Source organism: Rana temporaria, chromosome 7 (assembly GCF_905171775.1).
Source record: "Rana temporaria chromosome 7, aRanTem1.1, whole genome shotgun sequence".
Classification (NCBI taxonomy): Eukaryota; Metazoa; Chordata; class Amphibia; order Anura; family Ranidae; genus Rana; species Rana temporaria.
This window is the reverse complement of record NC_053495.1, coordinates 205,952,846-205,970,632: the sequence shown is the minus strand read 5'-3', so window position 1 is coordinate 205,970,632 and position 17,787 is coordinate 205,952,846. Positions and strand designations below refer to the sequence as shown.

At 46.7% G+C, this 17,787-nt stretch overlaps 1 protein-coding gene across 4 annotated transcripts in view; it reads right to left on the bottom strand.

Annotated features, from left to right (window-relative positions):
- The window catches only part of SZT2 (SZT2 subunit of KICSTOR complex), a 223,145-nt gene that overhangs the window by 13,084 nt on the left and 192,274 nt on the right, over positions 1 to 17,787 (bottom strand). For all 4 annotated transcript variants that reach the window (XM_040360883.1, XM_040360884.1, XM_040360885.1 and 1 more), the window contains 3 exons: positions 16,328 to 16,725; positions 6,468 to 6,590; positions 2,912 to 3,344 (listed from right to left, as the gene is read on the bottom strand). In XM_040360883.1, the coding sequence (XP_040216817.1) occupies positions 2,912 to 3,344; positions 6,468 to 6,590; positions 16,328 to 16,725 (954 nt within the window). The remainder of the gene's footprint in view (positions 1 to 2,911; positions 3,345 to 6,467; positions 6,591 to 16,327; positions 16,726 to 17,787) is intronic.

Genomic DNA, 17,787 nt, shown 5'->3' with positions numbered 1-17,787 from the left:
TGAAGTGGTTGAGGGGGTAAATCTTTCTGGGCTGAAGTGGTTAAGGGGGTAAATCCTTCCGGGGCTGAAGTGAAGTGGTTAAGGGGGTAAATCTTCCCGGGGCTGAAGTGGTTAAGGGGGTAAATCTTCCCGGGGCTGAAGTGGTTAAGGGGGTAAATCTTCCCAGGGCTGAAGTGGTTAAGGGGGTAAATCTTTCCGGGGCTGAAGTGGTTAAGGGGGTAAATCTTCCCGGGGCTGAAGTGGTTTTTAAGGGGGTAAATCTTCCCAGGGCTGAAGTGGTTAAGGGGGTAAATCTTCCCGGGGCTGAAGTGGTTTTTAAGGGGGTAAATCTTCCCAGGGCTGAAGTGGTTAAGGGGGTAAATCTTCCCGGGGCTGAAGTGGTTAAGGGGGTAAATCTTCCCGGGGCTGAAGTGGTTAAGGGGGTAAATCTTTCCTGGGGCTGAAGTGGTTAAGGGGGTAAATCTTTCCTGGGGCTGAAGTGGTTAAGGGGGTAAATCTTCCCGGGCTTAAGTGGTTAAGGGGGTAAATCTTCCCGGGCTGAAGTGGTTAAGGGGGTAAATCTTTCCGAGGCTGAAGTGGTTAAGGGGGTAAATCCTTCCAGGGCTGAAGTGGTTAAGGGGGTAAACCTTTCCGGGGCTGAAGTGGTTAAGGGGGTAAACCTTTCCGGGGCTGAAGTGGTTAAGGGGGTAAATCTTTCCGAGGCTGAATTGGTTAAGGGGGTAAATCTTCCCGGGCTGAAGTGGTTTTTAAGGGGGTAAATCTTCCCAGGGCTGAAGTGGTTAAGGGGGTAAATCTTCCTGGGGGGCTGAAGTGGTTAAGGGGGTAAATCTTTCCGGGGCTGAAGTGGTTAATGGGGTAAATCTTCCCGGGGGGTGAAGTGGTTAAGGGGGTAAATCTTCCCGGGGCTGAAGTGGTTAAGGGGGTAAATCTTCCCAGGGCTGAAGTGGTTAAGGGGGTAAATCTTTCCGGGGCTGAAGTGGTTAAGGGGGTAAATCTTTCCGGGGCTGAAGTGGTTAATGGGGTAAATCTTCCCGGGGGGGGTGAAGTGGTTAAGGGGGTAAATCTTTCCGGGGCTGAAGTGGTTAAGGGGGTAAATCTTTCCGGGGCTGAAGTGGTTAAGGAGGTAAATCTTTCCGGGGGGCTGATGTGGTTAAGGGGGTAAATCCTTCCGGGGCTGAAGTGGTTAAGGGGGTAAATCCTTCCGGGGCTGAAGTGGTTAAGGGGGTAAATCTTCCCGGGGCTGAAGTGGTTAAGGGGGTAAATCTTTCCAGGGGTGAAGTGGTTGAGGGGGTAAATCTTTCCGGGGGTGAAGTGGTTAAGGGGGTAAATCTTTCCGGGGCTGAAGTGGTTAATGGGGTAAATCTTCCCGGGGCTGAAGTGGTTAAGGGGGTAAATCTTTCCGGGGCTGAAGTGGTTAAGGGGGTAAATCTTTTCGAGGCTGAAGTGGTTAAGGAGGTAAATCTTCCCTGGGGCTGAAGTGGTTAAGGGGGTAAATCTTCCCGGGGCTGAAGTGGTTAAGGGGGTAAATCCTTTCCGGGGCTGAAGTGGTTAAGGGGGTAAATCTTTCCGGGGCTGGAGTGGTTAAGGGGGTAAATCTTTCCGGGGGTGAAGTGGTTAAGGGGGTAAATCTTCCCGGGGCTGAAGTGGTTAAGGGGGTAAATCTTTCCGGGGCTGAAGTGGTTAAGGGGGTAAATCTTCCCGGGGCTGAAGTGGTTAAGGGGGTAAATCCTCCCGGGGCTGAAGTGGTTAAGGGGGTAAATCTTCCCGCGGCTGAAGTGGTTAAGGGAGTAAATCCTTCCAGGGCTGAAGTGGTTAAGGGGGTAAATCTTACCAGGGCTGAAGTGGTTAAGGGGGTAAATCTTTCCGGGGCTGAAGTGGTTAAGGGGGTAAATCTTCCCGGGGCTGAAGTGGTTAAGGGGGTAAATCTTCCCGGGCTGAAGTGGTTAAATCTTTCCGGGGCTGAAGTGGTTAAGGGGGTAAATATTCCCGGGGCTGAAGTGGTTAAGGGGGTAAATCTTTCCGGGGCTGAAGTGATTAAGGGGGTAAATCTTTCCGAGGCTGAAGTGATTAAGGGGGTAAATCTTTCCGGGGCTGAAGTGGTTAAGGGGGTAAATATTCCCGGGGCTGAAGTGGTTAAGGGGGTAAATCTTCCCGGGGCTGAAGTGGTTAAGGGGGTAAATCCTTTACGGGGCTGAAGTGGTTAAGGGGGTAAATCTTTCCGAGGCTGAAGTGGTTAAGGGGGTAAATCTTTCCGAGGCTGAAGTGGTTAAGGGGGTAAATCTTTCCGGGTCTGAAGTGGTTAAGGGGGTAAATCTTTTCGGGGCTGAAGTGGTTAAGGGGAGTAAATCTTCCCGGGGCTGAAGTGGTTAAGGGGGTAAATCTTCCCGGGGCTGAAGTGGTTAAGGGGGTAAATCTTCCCGGGGCTGAAGTGGTTAAGGGGGTAAATCTTCCCGGGGCTGAAGTGGTTAAGGGGGTAAATATTCCCGGGGCTGAAGTGGTTAAGGGGGTAAATCTTTCCGGGGCTGAAGTGGTGAAAGGGGTAAATCTTTCCGGGGCTGAAGTGGTTAAGGGGGTAAATCTTCCCGGGGCTGAAGTGGTGAAAGGGGTAAATCTTTCCGGGGCTGAAGTGGTTAAGGGGGTAAATCCTTCCGGGGCTGAAGTAGTTAAGGGGGTAAATCTTTCCGGGGCTGAAGTAGTTAAGGGGGTAAATCCTTCCGGGGCTGAAGTGGTTAAGGGGGTAAATCTTTCCGGGGCTGAAGTGGTTAAGGGGGTAAATCTTCCCGGGGCTGAAGTGGTGAAAGGGGTAAATCTTTCTGGGGCTGAAGTGGTTAAGGGGGTAAATCCTTCCGGGGCTGAAGTGGTTAAGGGGGTAATCTGTAATGAGGACCCGCTCCTCCCGCCCGGATCTTACCAGCTGTGGGTCGATCTCGGCCACGCTCCTCCCATGCACGGCGTCCAACAGTTCCTTCAGCTCGCCGGAGTTGAGCTTCCCCAGGCGCATCTTGTCGGAGGGGAGCGGTTCCATGAGATAAAGGCGTTTCCACAGATTGTCCCGGCGGCAGTGGCACTTGGCCAGCTGAACCATCTCCACCAGCTGCCTCTGGGCGGTGCCCACCTCCGTCCCCAGCAGCGGGAAGAGATGAGGGTTGGCCTCCCCCCCCTCCCCCCGGGAGTCCTCCTGATTCTCCATCTCCATTCGCTGGAACTTCCCGAGCTCCGAGGCGTCGTCCAAGTCCTGGGCGGCGTCCCGCTGCAGCCTGGGCGGCTTTCGGAATCGCCGCATGTCGGCGGTCAGGCGGGGGAACAGTTCGCGCTGGCTCGTCATGATGAGGTAAAATCGCAGCCTGGAAAGGGGGAGGGGGGGGGGGGAATTTGGATAGATGGGGGTTAAAAATTAAAAAGTGAAATAAAACACAGATTAAAGGATCAGATAAATGCGGCTAAAAGCATTTGCGCAAATGTATTATTAAGAAAGGTAATAAAACAGAGAAGACCGATGAATAATTCAAAGGGGAAAGTAAATGTAGATTGATGGTTTGTGAATTCATAAAGACTTTAAAATGCCAAAATAATATAACAAAAAAAAAAAAAAGAAGAAAAAAAGCTAATAAATTAATAAAGTACTTATCCCTGTAGAAATAGTTCTGCCTTAAAGTGAAACCTGCGTTTAAATAAAACACACCATGGGGTAGATTCACGTACCTTTTACGGCGGCGTATCTCCAGATACGCCGCCGTAATTTGAAATCCGCGCCCGCGTATCGTTACGCCGATTCTCAAAGGCAGATACGCTTAAAAAATAGGCTTCCTCCACCGACGTAACTTGATTGCGGCGTAGAATTGTGTGCAATATAATGTTGGCCGCTAGGTGGCGCTTCCGTTGTTGTCGGCGTAGAATATGCAAATTACCTAGATACGCCGATTCACAAACGTACGTACGCCCGGCGCAATTTATTTACGTTGTTTCCGTTAGGCTTTTTCGGCGTAAGGTTGCTCCTGCTATTAGGAGGCGCAGCCAATGTTAAGTATGGATGTCGTTCCCGCTTCGAAATTTGAATTTTTTACGTCGTTTGCGTAAGTCGTTCGCGAATAGGGCTGGACGTAATTTACGTTCACGTCGAAACCAATACGTCGTTGCGCCGTACTTGGGAGCATTGCACACTTGCGCCGTCCGTACAAAACGTCAATCACGTACGTCAGGTCATCATAGATTTACATAAAACACGTCCCCCCTTCCACATTTGAATTACGCGCGCTTACGCCGGCCCCATTTACGCTACGCCGCCGCAACTTACGGAGCAAGTGCTTTGTGAATACAGCACTTGCTCCTGTAAGTTGCGGCGGCGTAGCGTAAATACGATACGCTGCGCCGCCGTATCATTGCGCGACCCTACCTGAATCTACACCTATATGTCTTGGAGAAACTGTGCCGCTTGGCGCCCGGTCACGTGATCTCTGCCGGAAAAATTGAAAAACTATCCAGGTTGAACTGGTCAAGCCATGAAACAATCAAACACACTATACTACCAAAAGTATTGGGACGCCTGCCTTTACACAACACGTGAACTTCAATGGCCTCCCAGTCTTAGTCCGTAGGGCGGGGCTTGACAAATTCCCTTGGAATCTAGGAGCCAGCTAAAAAACGCAGGAGCCAGGTTTTTTTTTTTTTTTACGACGACAAAGCTTTCTTTTCAATATAAAAATGATCTGAAATTTACACAGAAAGATGACTAGAACCAAACATATATATATATATTAGTGCTGTCAAGCGATTAAAATTTCTAATCGCGATTGATCGCATTAATGTCATAGTTAACTCACGATTAATCGCGCGATTAAGGAGGTTCACCCTTTAAAACATTTTTTTTTTGTTTTCTTATTTATTTTTTTTATTTTTTTATAATATTAAATTGTGTTTTTTATTTTTTTACATTTTGATCACTTTTATTGCTGTCACAAGGAATGTAAACATCCCTTGTGACAGCAATAGGTGGTGACAGGTACTCTTTATGGAGGGATCGGGGTCTAAAAGACCTCCAAGCCCTCCTTTGCACTTCAAAGTATTCAGATCGCCGAAAACGGCGATTCTGAATACTGTGTACTTTTTTAAATCCGGCGCCATTGGCAGCCGAGAAACCCGGAAGTGACGTCATGACGCCGCTTCCGTGGTTTCAATGCGGAGACTGAATCAAAGCCGTTTACGGCTTAGTGTCAGTCTCCGCCTGGACACAGAAGGCGCCGGATGGAGGATCGGGTCTCCCGGTGGGACGGGAGGCCCGGTCAGAGCGGCGAAAGGCGGCGGGAGGGGGGGGGGGATGTCCCCTCCCGCTCCTCCGGCATAACAACCGAGTGGCTTTTAGCCGCATCGGTTGTTATGTTTGGATAGCCGATCGCCCGCTCTAAACAACGGTACCGCGATGATGCCTGCGGCTGCAGGCATCATCCCGGTATAACCCCCGAACGCCGCCTCGTTAATCGCGCGATAAAAAAATTGACGGCGTTAACATGGGTTTGCGTTAACGCCGTTAATAGCGCATTTAACTGACAGCACTAATATATATATATATATATAAAAAAATTCTTAATTAAGAAAAAAATAAACAGTTTTTACTTTAAAAAATAAATAAAAATAAAAGCTAATAAATAAAAGCTCCATTAGCATTGCTGGTTGTCTTGTCATACCAACGGCCACCACAAGAGGGCACCAGATTCCAAAAGGAAGCCTAGGACTGCAGAAGGCCGCAAAGCTGTGGCCTCAATTACCGGCCAGCACGGTCCAACGCGATCGCGCGCGCGCGCGGGGGGGGGCTTGTGGGTGACGGTTTGCTGCGCGAGACAGGATGCCCCAGCTGTGCCGCCCCAGGTCGCTAATTCTAGTCGCAAATGCGACCTGGCGAAACACGAAAATAATTCCACGTTGACTTCAACGTCATGCAATACAGCATGTGGCCAGAGAGACTCGGAAATACTCAAAGAGACCGTTCAGCTGCATTCGGGAACACTCAGGAACGGAGTATTTCCAATCGGCTTTGGCGCCCCCCCGCACCTCTGGCCAAATGCGGTACTGCACACGGCTGTGGCTTGATTCCTGAGACAACACTCGCAAACCGAGTCAGGATCTAAAAAATAAAATAAAATAAAAAATTGCTTGTGTTTTGCGAAACGCTCGTTAACCGCGTCACTCGCAATCAGAGGATAAATGCAGCTTGAGGTTATCCTCCGTATTTGGAAGGTCAGTCACCTTTCATAAAAAAGATAAATTCCTCCTGTATTTCCAACCAATCACAATCTAAACAGAAAGACAAGTTGTGTCGCTACGGTCGCCATGTGGGGTGAAGTTTTGGCTTTTACATCCTCGCCACTTTTTTTTTCACACATAAAAAAAAAACTCAATAAAAAGGACAAAAAAATAAATAAAAAAAAGGACTTAAAAAAAGTTAAAGTCCCGCGTCCCCTTCTGGCGGTCACCTTAGGACGTGTCGCTCCTGATCGGTCTGCTCTTCAAACGGCACGGCGCTGTGGCACACCAATAACGATACATCAAAGTCATCGTGATGCCGGGCACCCTCTGTGTCTTTGTACGAGCCGGAACTGCCAACGAGACAAGGAACGGGTCACTCAGAGGAACCACAAGGCCATTGTCCTCCCCCCTCCCCCCACAATCTGGAGATCTTCCCTCCTAAGGGCAAAACAAATGTTAAGGCCTAAGCACAATTTTCCAACTTTGATATGCGTTAGTAAAACCGTACAGCGAGGGAAAAAAAAAAAGTATATTTATGGATAATTTTAATTCTTTTTTTTATATTTATGCATTTTTTAATCCATTTTTTTTTTTTTTTTAGATGTATGTATTTTTTTTTCACTTTTTTGGCCCAAGTTTTCCTTTATAATAAACAAATAATCAGAAGATATTCATAACCAGGGGGTAAAATACTTTATATTAAATTTAAAAAAAAAAATGGTTTAAAAAAAATATATAATACGAATTAAAAATGACATAAAAAATGGATTAAAAAACTGCATAAAAATATAAAAAAATTATTCATTTATTTAAATGCATATATATATATATATATATATATATATATATATATATATATATATATATAAAGAAAAATGGATTTAAAAAAAATCCATGAATTAAAAAAATATAATACGAATTAAAAATTACATTAAAAAAATGGATTACAAAATGCATAAAAATATTCATTTATTTAAATGCATATATAATATATATATATATATATATATATATATATATATATATATACACACACACACACATACACACACATATATACATATATACATATACATATATATATAAAAAGAAAAATAGATTTAAAAAAAAATCCATGAATTAAAAAAACAAATATAATACGAATTAAAAATGACATTAAAAAAATGGGATTACAAAATGCATAAAAAAAAAAATTAATGTATTTAACAAATGCATAAATAAATAAAAATAAAAAACCCATGAATTTAAAAAAAATGGTTTAAAAAACAAAAACAAAAATACGAATTAAAAATGACATTAAAAAAATGAATTAAAAAATGCATAAATATAAAAAAAAAATGAATTAAAAAAAAAACATAAGCATAAAAAAATATAATTAATGAATTTTAAAAAGGCATACATATAAAAAAATAAATAAAAATAAAATAAAAGGATTTAAAAAAAAAATCCATAAATATAATAAACTAATTGAAAAAAAAAGAGAGAATTAAAAAACTAAATAAATAATATATGTATATATACTAAATATATATATATGTATGTATGTATGTATGTATGTATGTATGTATATATATATATATATATATATATATATATATATATATATATATATATATATATATATATATATAAATGTATTTAAAAAATCCATGAAATAAACAAATGGTTTAAAAAAAAACAAATATAATACGATTTAAAAATGACATTAAAAAAATGGATTACAAAATGCATAAAAAAAAATTCATGTATTTAAAAAATCCATAAATAAAAAAATGGTTAAAAAAATCCATAAATATAATAAACTAATAAAAAAAAAATACAATAATATAAAAAAATGGATTTAGAAAATGCATACATATAAAAAATGATAACAAATTGATAACAAAATTACATAAATAAAAAAAAGAGATTTTTAATACAGCTTACCTGTAAAATCTTTTTCTTGGAGTACATCACGGGACACAGAGCGGCATTCATTACTATATGGGTTATATGGAGTACCTTCAGGTGTAGACACTGGCAATCTTCAAACAGGAAATGCCCCTCCCTATATAACCCCCTCCCATAGGAGGAGTACCTCAGTTTTGTAGCAAGCAGTATGCCTCCCAAAATGGTCCTCAAAAAGAGGGGTGGGAGCTCTGTGTCCCGTGATGTACTCCAAGAAAAAGATTTTACAGGTAAGCTGTATTAAAAATCTCTTTTTCTTTATCGTTACATCACGGGACACAGAGCGGCATTCATTACTATATGGGATGTCCCAAAGCAATGCTTACAATGAGGGGAGGGAGAACATCTCCAAGACAAAAGGATTTAATTTAGAGATATACTCAAATCATAATAAATCCAACTTATTTGAGAAAAATAATCTTAAATTTTAAATTTAACTCAAAAAAAGAGGAGCCCCCGGGATCCGAGGGTCTCAAACTGCAGCTTGCAGCACTGCCTGCCCGAAGGCAGTATCAGTATTCCTTCTTACGTCCAACTTGTAGAATTTTGTAAATGTGTGGACAGAAGACCAGGTTGCCGCCTTGCAGACTTGAGCCATAGAGATCTGGTGGTGTGCTGCCCAGGAGGCGCCCATGGCTCTAGTAGAATGAGCCTTTAATGATACTGGAGGAGGCAACCCTTTCAAGCCGTAGGCCTGAGTGATTAATTGCTTGATCCACCTAGAAATGGTGGACTTTGCAGCTGCCTGCCCCTTCTTGGGCCCATCCGGTAGAATAAACAGCACATCTGTTTTTCGGATTTTCTCTGTAGCTTTAAGATAGGCCTTCATGGCCCTGACAATATCCAAGGTATGCAGCAACCCTTCCTTTCTGGAAGTAGGTTTAGGGAAGAAGGATGGTAATACCAAATCCTGGTTCAAATGAAAACTGGATCTGACCTTCGGTAGGAAGGAAGGATGAGGGCGGAGAACGACCTTGTCCTTATGAAATATAAGATATGGTTCCTTACAGGATAAGGCTGCCAGTTCCGAAACTCTTCTTGCGGAAACTATGGCAACCAAAAATACCAACTTCCTTGTCAGTAGAACCAAAGGAACTTCAGCCAACGGCTCAAACGGTTGTTTCTGTAAACTTGACAGGACAAGATTTAAATCCCACGGACAAAGCGGGGATTTAACTGGAGGTTTAATACGTAAGACCCCTTGAAGGAAGGTCTTAACCAGCGAGTGGGTGGCCAGCGGCCGCTGAAACCACACTGACAGAGCAGAAATCTGTCCTTTGATTGTGCTTAATGCCAATCCTTTATCCACTCCTAGCTGGAGAAAACTTAATACTCTATCGATGGTAAATTTGCGAGAAAGCCATCGCTTGGACTCACACCAGCCTACATAGGCCTTCCAGACCCTGTAATAAATCACCCTAGAGACCGGTTTCCTGGCTCTGATTAGGGTAGAGATTACCTTCTGAGACAGACCTCTACCCCTGAGAATCAAGGATTCAGCTTCCAGGCCGTCAAATTTAGATGCCGTAAGGCAGGGTGGAGGATCGGACCTTGCGATAGCAGGTCTGGCCGTAGAGGAAGAGTCCAAGGGTCTCCCACTACCATCCTTAAGATTAGTGAGTACCATGCCCTTCTGGGCCATGCTGGAGCTACCAGGATGACTGGTATGTGCTCCACCCGGATCCTGCGCAGCAGGCGGGGTAGTAACTGGAGCGGGGGAAACGCATAAAGAAGTTTGAACTGATGCCAAGGGCAAACCAACGCATCGGTTCCGCAGGCCATCGGATCCCTTGAGCGGGACATGAACCTGTCTAGTTTCTTGTTGAGTCTCGATGCCATGATATCCACGTCCGGCACTCCCCATCTTTGGCAGAGTGCTTGAAAGACTAGTGGATGCAGAGACCATTCCCCCGGCCATAGAGTCTGGCGGCTTAAGAAGTCCGCCTGAAAGTTGTCCACTCCTGGAATGAATATTGCCGATATGCAGGGCACATGAGCCTCTGCCCATAGAAGAATCAAGCTCACCTCTCTCTGAGCGGCTTGACTCCTGGTTCCCCCTTGGTGATTTATGTGTGCCACGGCCGTGGCATTGTCTGATTGAATTCTCACCGGGAACCCCTGCAATTTTGACGTCCAAGCCCTGAGGGCTAGTCGAGCAGCTCTGAGCTCCAAGATGTTGATGGGCAACTGCTTCTCTGGCTTTGCCCAAGTACCTTGGCGAGTGCAACCATCCAAAATTGCTCCCCAGCCCGTCAGGCTGGCGTCTGTGGTCACTATCTTCCAAGCCACTGGGCTGAAAGACCTCCCCTTCAGTAGATTCTGAGGGTCTAACCACCAACACAGACTTTGTCGGACTCTTGATGAGAGCGGCAACGGGATATCCAAGGCCTGTGGCCTTCTGCTCCATGCTGACAGGATGGCTGCCTGTAGGATGCGAGTGTGGCTCTGGGCGTATGGTACCGCCTCGAATGTGGCCACCATCTTGCCTAGTAACCTCATACATAGGCGAATAGTCGGTTCTTTCTTGCTTAGAACCAGTAGGATTAATTCCTTGATGGCTTTTACCTTCCTCAGAGGTAGGAACACTCCTTGTTGTTCTGTGTCTAATCTCATGCCGAGATATTCCAACTGCTTTGTGGGCTGGAAAGCTGACTTTTCTCGATTTAGGACCCAGCCGAACCTCTCAAGGTATTGGACCGTGAGGGCCACTGCTCGCTCCAAGCCGGGAGACGAGTGATCTATGACTAGGAGGTCGTCCAGGTATGCTAGGATCGTGACCCCTTGGATCCTTAGTTTGGCTAGGATTGGAGCTAGGACCTTCGTGAACACCCGGGGGGCCGTAGCCAACCCGAAGGGAAGCGCCACGAATTGGAAGTGACGCGAAGCCACCATGAAGCGTAGATATCTTTGATGTGGCTGATAAATTGGAACATGAAGGTAGGCATCCTTTATGTCTATGGACGCCATGAAGTCGTCCTTCTGGAGTGTGGCAGCTGCTGACCGCACGGATTCCATCCGAAATGAGCGGATCTTTAGATATGCATTTACCATCTTTAGGTCCAAAATTGGCCTGACATCTCCATTGGATTTTGGGATGATGAATAGGTTGGAGTAGAAACCCAGCCCCTGTTCCAGGACTGGTACCTCTACTATTACTTCCTGGGAAAGTAGATGATCTAATGCCGATCTTAATGCGGCTCCCTTTTCCGGATCGTTTGGAATCCTCGACTTCTGGAAATGAGGAGGAGGAAACCTTAGGAAATCTAATTTGTAGCCTGTGGCCACGGAAGACCGTACCCACTCGTCGGGAATGCTGGCTTCCCAAATCTCTGAAAAGAGTCGCAGCCTTCCCCCCACCTTCGTGGGTGGGGGCGCCCCTTCATAAGGTTGGCTTGGGGGCTGGTCTTGCTGGTTTGCGAAACCACTGCCTTTTGCCTCTAACAGCCTGTCCTTGTGATCTGCTGTTGAAGCCGAAGTTTGCTTTTGCAGGAGGCCGTCGATACTGCTTGGCATTAGAGGGCCCCTGCCCAGGGGAATACTGTCGTTTAAACGCAGGTCCCTGAACCTTCTTCTTAGTTGGCAAGAGAGTACTCTTGCCGTTTGAAATGGTCTGAATGTATTTATCTAGGTCTTCTCCGAAGAGTCGTCCTCCATGGAAGGGGAACCCTACCAGGAGCTTCTTGCATGGGGGCTCAGCCTCCCAGCTTTTTAACCATAAGAGTCTTCTCATATGGATAAGGGATAACGATAAACGTGACGCTTGCTGGATAGAATCCTTGATTGCGTCTACCGTAAAACATATGGCCTTAGGGACATCCGAAAATTTTTCTGCCTGCTGGGCCGGAATAAGTTTAAGCATCTGCTTAAATTGATCCGATAATGCTTGAGCGACCCCAATCGCAGCCACAGCTGGCTGTACTACTGCCCCTGCAGTAGTGAAGGAGTTCTTAAGTAGTGCTTCCAAGCGCTTATCAACTGGATCCTTGAACACCTGTATGTTTTCTACAGGGCATGTTAACGATCTGTTAACACATGAGATGGCTGCGTCCACTGCAGGAGTAGCCCATCTTTTGGAAAAATTTTCTTCCATAGGATATAGGACAGAGAACCTTTTAGGTGGTAAGAAGATCTTATCTGGCTTGTTCCAATCTTGGAACCAAATTCCCTCTAATAGAGGATGGATCGGAAACACAGCATTGCTTTGAGGCGCCCTCAGTGAGCCCAAAGCTGAAACCGTCGATACCTGGAGATCTGGTACTGGCAAGTTGAATGTCCTATGGACCAAGTCCGACAATCCTTGAATCCACCAGCTCTCCCTCAGGGAGACTGCCCCAGACTCCTCTGTATCCGGGTCTTCGATCCCTGAACCTACTTGGTCCGTGTCCAAGAGGTCGTCCAATTCCCCTGAGGAAAGGACCTCCTCTTCTGAGGGTCCGCGCTCGGGCGACGGAGATCTATTCCGCTTACTGCCCCGCATAGCTGCGGATATCATTTTTCCCATGCTTTTCTGCATCTCTTTTAAAGAGGTGAGTAATACCTCCTCCGTGACCATCTTAGGGTTGGACTGACCCGCGTCAGCTCCAGCCCCAGATCCCGATGGCCCCAAGGCTCCCTGTAGGGAAAACAGCGGCATACCATGGTACAATACCGAGGTACACCTGCTACCTATTGGTATTTGGAACTATAAAAGTTAATTGTCCAAACACCTGTTTGGGGGATAAAAAAATGCTTCCTCTCCCCTAGATGACTTTTTTTTTTTTTTTTTTTTCGTTTTTGTTTCAAATCCAGGAAAGAAAAAACATTCTGTCCCCCTGAGTAGTATTGCAAAGAAAAACTATGAGATGGAAAAGAAACAGCCTATTTCTAGGCTTGACAAAACAGTCCTCTGAAGACTGCAATATCCTTTCTGGCCACTGTGTGTCCTCGGCGCCCCGTGCTACCGCTCTGGTCTTTCTCCTCAGTTCCAAAGTATTGATGGAACAAACAAGGAAGGGCCGCCCCTTCCTTTAAGCCACTGACCCGCCCTTCCCCCCCAGCAACCTCAAACAGGAAATGCCCCTCCCGACAGGGGGAGGGGGGGGGGGGATTTTGGGAGGAAGGGACCTCTCTGTTCCAGCAAACTGCAGCCTGCAGCCTGGAACCATGAGGAGGCCAGCGTTTTGCCTGCTTGCAGGCTCTGAGGAGGAAGACTGAATGGAGCATCGCCTGGAGGCCTGCAGGTAAGCAAAGCTCTCTGACACACACATATATTTTTATATAACACAGGCCCCACTCAATGCTTTTCCAACACTACAAGGGAGGTCACATCTTATGGGGAATAATACATAGAGAGCCATCCTATCTTTATGATATGTGACTAGTTTGCCAGATGCAGTGCATAACTTTAGGCATGTCCCCTGTGACCCCCCAGAAAAAAACCTGCTAAGAACCAAGTTCCGCAAGTTTTCCCCTCACTTACCTGCTCCATGCCGCAGGACTTTGCCAAGCAAGAGGCCCAATCTTCCCCCATCTCCGTGGGGATGTCTAGACCTTCAGGCCCTGGGTTCCTATGAAGGATCCACTGTCCTGGGCCCATATAGCACCCTGGCAACAGAAAACTTTAGGTACGCAAAGGTTTCTAAGTTCTGGGCCCAGGGTCCAGCTCTCTAAAAAGAAAAGCATTATGGGCTATACCCCAAGGGTTTGGGGTCCGGTTACTGACCACTTTAGCGCTGAGGCTTTTTTGGACAGAACCGGTAGCTCACCTAATCCCAAGGATGCGGAGGCAAGCTAAACCATGACTAACACCTAAGACACTGGCGTAAAAACTGAGGTACTCCTCCTATGGGAGGGGGTTATATAGGGAGGGGCATTTCCTGTTTGAAGATTGCCAGTGTCTACACCTGAAGGTACTCCATATAACCCATATAGTAATGAATGCCGCTCTGTGTCCCGTGATGTAACGATAAAGAAAAATATATATATATATAGATATGTAAACTAGGCACTGGCAGATTGTTTGGCCAGGGCATTTAGGCTTCAATGTCCTCTGTGTAATAAAGATGTATGCTGGACACAGATGGATGGAAATTCTGCCGGTTCAGCTGGAATTGGCCTGAATTTCAATCTATGTTGGGGGGGGGGGGGGGGGTCGCTTCCACGCGACAGAAACATTCTAAACTTTTTTCCTCTTTAATCAGCAGATCGGTATATTGTGACAGTGGAGAGTCTCTGCCATCAGAACACAAAGTCTCAGCAGGGAGGAATCCTCTGTCCATCTCCATAGGCAGATGGAGGAATTTTTATTTTATTTTAATTTTTCTTCTTCAGTCAGTGGGTTGGAAAAAAAACAAAAAAACCTGCCGATCCATCTACGGCCTAAAGAGCATCGCTTATATGTCTGAAAGGAGACTCAATGACAAACATGACTGCGGTGGAACCCCCCCAGGGTGATTAATATGCAAACACTAACTTCTGTCTATGTAAGTCTGTGCCCCCCCCCCCCTCTATTATTACAGATGTTCAGACCATTGCACTGGGGGGGACGTGTGGGGAGGACGGCATGACTACCACTTCAGAACTGAAGGCCGCCAATTTCCAAAAGGCTCCCGGTGTGCTTGGAAGGATGAAAAGACATATGTTCTTTGGAGTAGTTGGCTCGGTCGGCCATCTTTGATCTATAGACAGGCTTCACTTTCTACGTGAAGAACACAGGCACGCGATATCTGACAGTTAGGATCAGTATATCATTATAAAGTGGAGTTCCACCCATAAATATAACATTACATCAGTAGTTTTAAAAAAATGTCATTAGTCCTTTAAGAATTTTTTTTTTTTTTTAAGATGCCTTCAAAGTGTTGTTGCTAGGCAGAATAGTTAATCTTCCCACTTCCTGCGCCTAGGTGCTTAATGCTTCCTAACCTACACCGCACAGACTCCTGGGAATGTAGTGGGTGTAACTTTCCAGGAGTCTGAAGTGTCAACTTCCTCTGACACTCCCGTTGCTATTGAAACCTGATCTGAAACCTATTACACTGCTTGTGCAGCACTGAGCATGTGCGAGATCTGCTAGGCTGAAATCCAGGAAGTCATACAGTCTGGCTTCATGATGCCCACACTTAAGATGGCCCCAGTCAATTTCTATTTTATAAAGTGTCTAAATGCTGTAACAACCTAACAAAACGGACCTTAGTTTACAGACTAACTTTCCTAGAATACATTAAGCTTGAGTATTACAGGGGTATTTATATTTAAAAAGTGAAATTGTGGCCGGAACTCCGCTTTAAATACATTTTACAAATATACACATAGCTGGGGGTCAAACACAAAATAAACAGGCAGTATGTTGACCTGAAACCAAAAGCACGGCCCCTCCTCTTCACATGCTATTGGCTAGTCACTGTTCGGGGTGCTGAAATGAATCGCTGTGACGTCATGCCGACCGGGATGATGCCGGCACCTGCAGGCATCATCCTGGTACCGTTTTTTTTTTTTTTTAAAGCGGGCGGTCGGCTTTCCAGGGATAACAACCGATGCTGCTAAAAGCCGATTGGCTGTTATACCGGAGGTGCGGAAGGGGACCACCCCCCTCCCCCTCCCGCTCTTACCGGGCCTCCTGTCCCACTGGCAGACCCGATCCGCCTCTTCCGGCGTCTAGCCACTTAAGGACCCGCTCATGTACATATACGTCCTTTTTTTAAAAGATGGATATCTCGGTACCAGCTGCTGCCATAACCGGGGTATCCATCTTTACTGTGAGCAGTCCTGTAAACGATAACGGTGGTCTCTGCGGCGGATTCGCTACAAGATCACCGTTATCAGCGGCGAGAGAGGGCCTCCCGCGCCTTCCGCCACTTACCGGAGCCGTCGGTATCGGCGGAGGCGATCGGGTCCTTTCCTCTCCTCGGCTGGGATACGAGTGAGGGCAAGATGGCCCCCACCCGTCCCCATAGCAGGGCGGAAGTGACGTCAAAACGGGCATGGGAGTCGGGGGAGAGCGGGGGGGCTAGTGGCCTGCGCGAGAGCCGACGTATAGCTACGTGCTCTCGCGCAGGAGAGCGCCGACCTGCCGCCGTAAAACGACGGTGGCTGTTTGGCAACCAGTTAAACTGGCAAGTGTAAAATTCTTTCATATTTTTCCACATGTATACAAACATCTAACCTGTTCCAGATGGACACCAAGCCGTACTCATTCTGCTCTCCGCTGGCGCTCTTCTTTCCGTTGCTCCCGAGCACCGAGGGCCGAACCATCCTCAGCGGCTTCATGTGATAGGTGTTGGCGTGGTCGGCGATGTAGTTATACAGCTGATGGGCGGCGATGATCTCGGTAGGGACGGACAGCGTGTCCTGGTACACGTGGTTGCGTCCATACTTGGGGATGTCGGGGTGCTGGGAAATGAAGAGCTGCAGGAAGCTGGCGAGATCGTAGCCTTGGCGCAGAGACATGTTGGAGCCCAGCAGGTACTGGTGCACCACCCGCAGGTGGAAGTCGTAGCTGAAGGAATGGACGTGCATTAGGTCCCGCACCTTGTCGCACTCCTCAGTGAAGAGCATGGAGAGCTGTAGGGAAATAGAAGGGAGATCGTTCATTCTCTTGAGTCAATAACGAGATTGAAATTAATCTGGAAAATGAATTGCCTGTTCAGTGGGGGGGGGGGATTAGTGTCTACATGAGTAAGATTTAGGAAATTCTTAGAAACTGGCCAGGGACGCCAGTTCTTCCGCTATCCAAGAAAGTGATCTTTACCTTAATGTCAGGAGGCCCCTCCATTATTGAACCAATCCAAAGACAGGCAAGTCAAGAATCCTGCTGCTTAATGGTGAAACACCTGCCCTCAGGATAATGCAAGAGGCATCAAATGGTGCGACTCTACTGGATGAGCCATGGCCACTCCCCTGGTACCAGCAATGAAGGTAACCTTAGTGTTCATGGCCGTCCAATGAAGCTGCATAGCAATAGGTGGTGGTTCTCCCAGCCTTAGATGCCTTTTTCTTCAGCAAGGGGATGGGCTTAGTTTTTAGTGGGTTGTCTGACAACCGGTCTTCAATGCATGCGATACAAAATTTCCCATTTCTGCCCGGTCCTACAGCAAACCTGTCCCTGGCCGCAAATCATTTCTAGGGTCTTATAGGGGAAGGGACCTCATTGTGATTGTAAATAAATGTGTGTATTGTGACAGTGCCAAGAACTTAATGAAAAAAGACATTCTGTCCACATTAGGGATGTCCCGATACCGATACTAGTATCGGTACCGATACCGAGCATTTCCCCGAGTACTTGTACTCGGGGGAAATGCTCCGATACTTCACCCGATACCTGGGCGAACAGTGCGGCAGGGGAGTTGCAAGTCTTCTCCCCCCGCGCTCCCTTCGTCCCCCGTGCTCCCTTTGTCCCCCGTGCTCCATACAACCTTGTCCCCTGTGCTCCATGCCGCCTTGTCCCCGTGCTCCGCACCGCCTTGTCCCCATGCTCCGTGCAGCCTTTTCCCCTTGCCGCCTTGTCCCCGTGTTCCGTGCCGCCTTGTCCCCGCGTTCCGTGCCGCCTTGTCCCCGCGTTCCGTGCCGCCTTGTCCCCGTGTTCCGTGCCGCCTTGTCCCCGTGTTCCGTCCTGCCTTGTCCCCG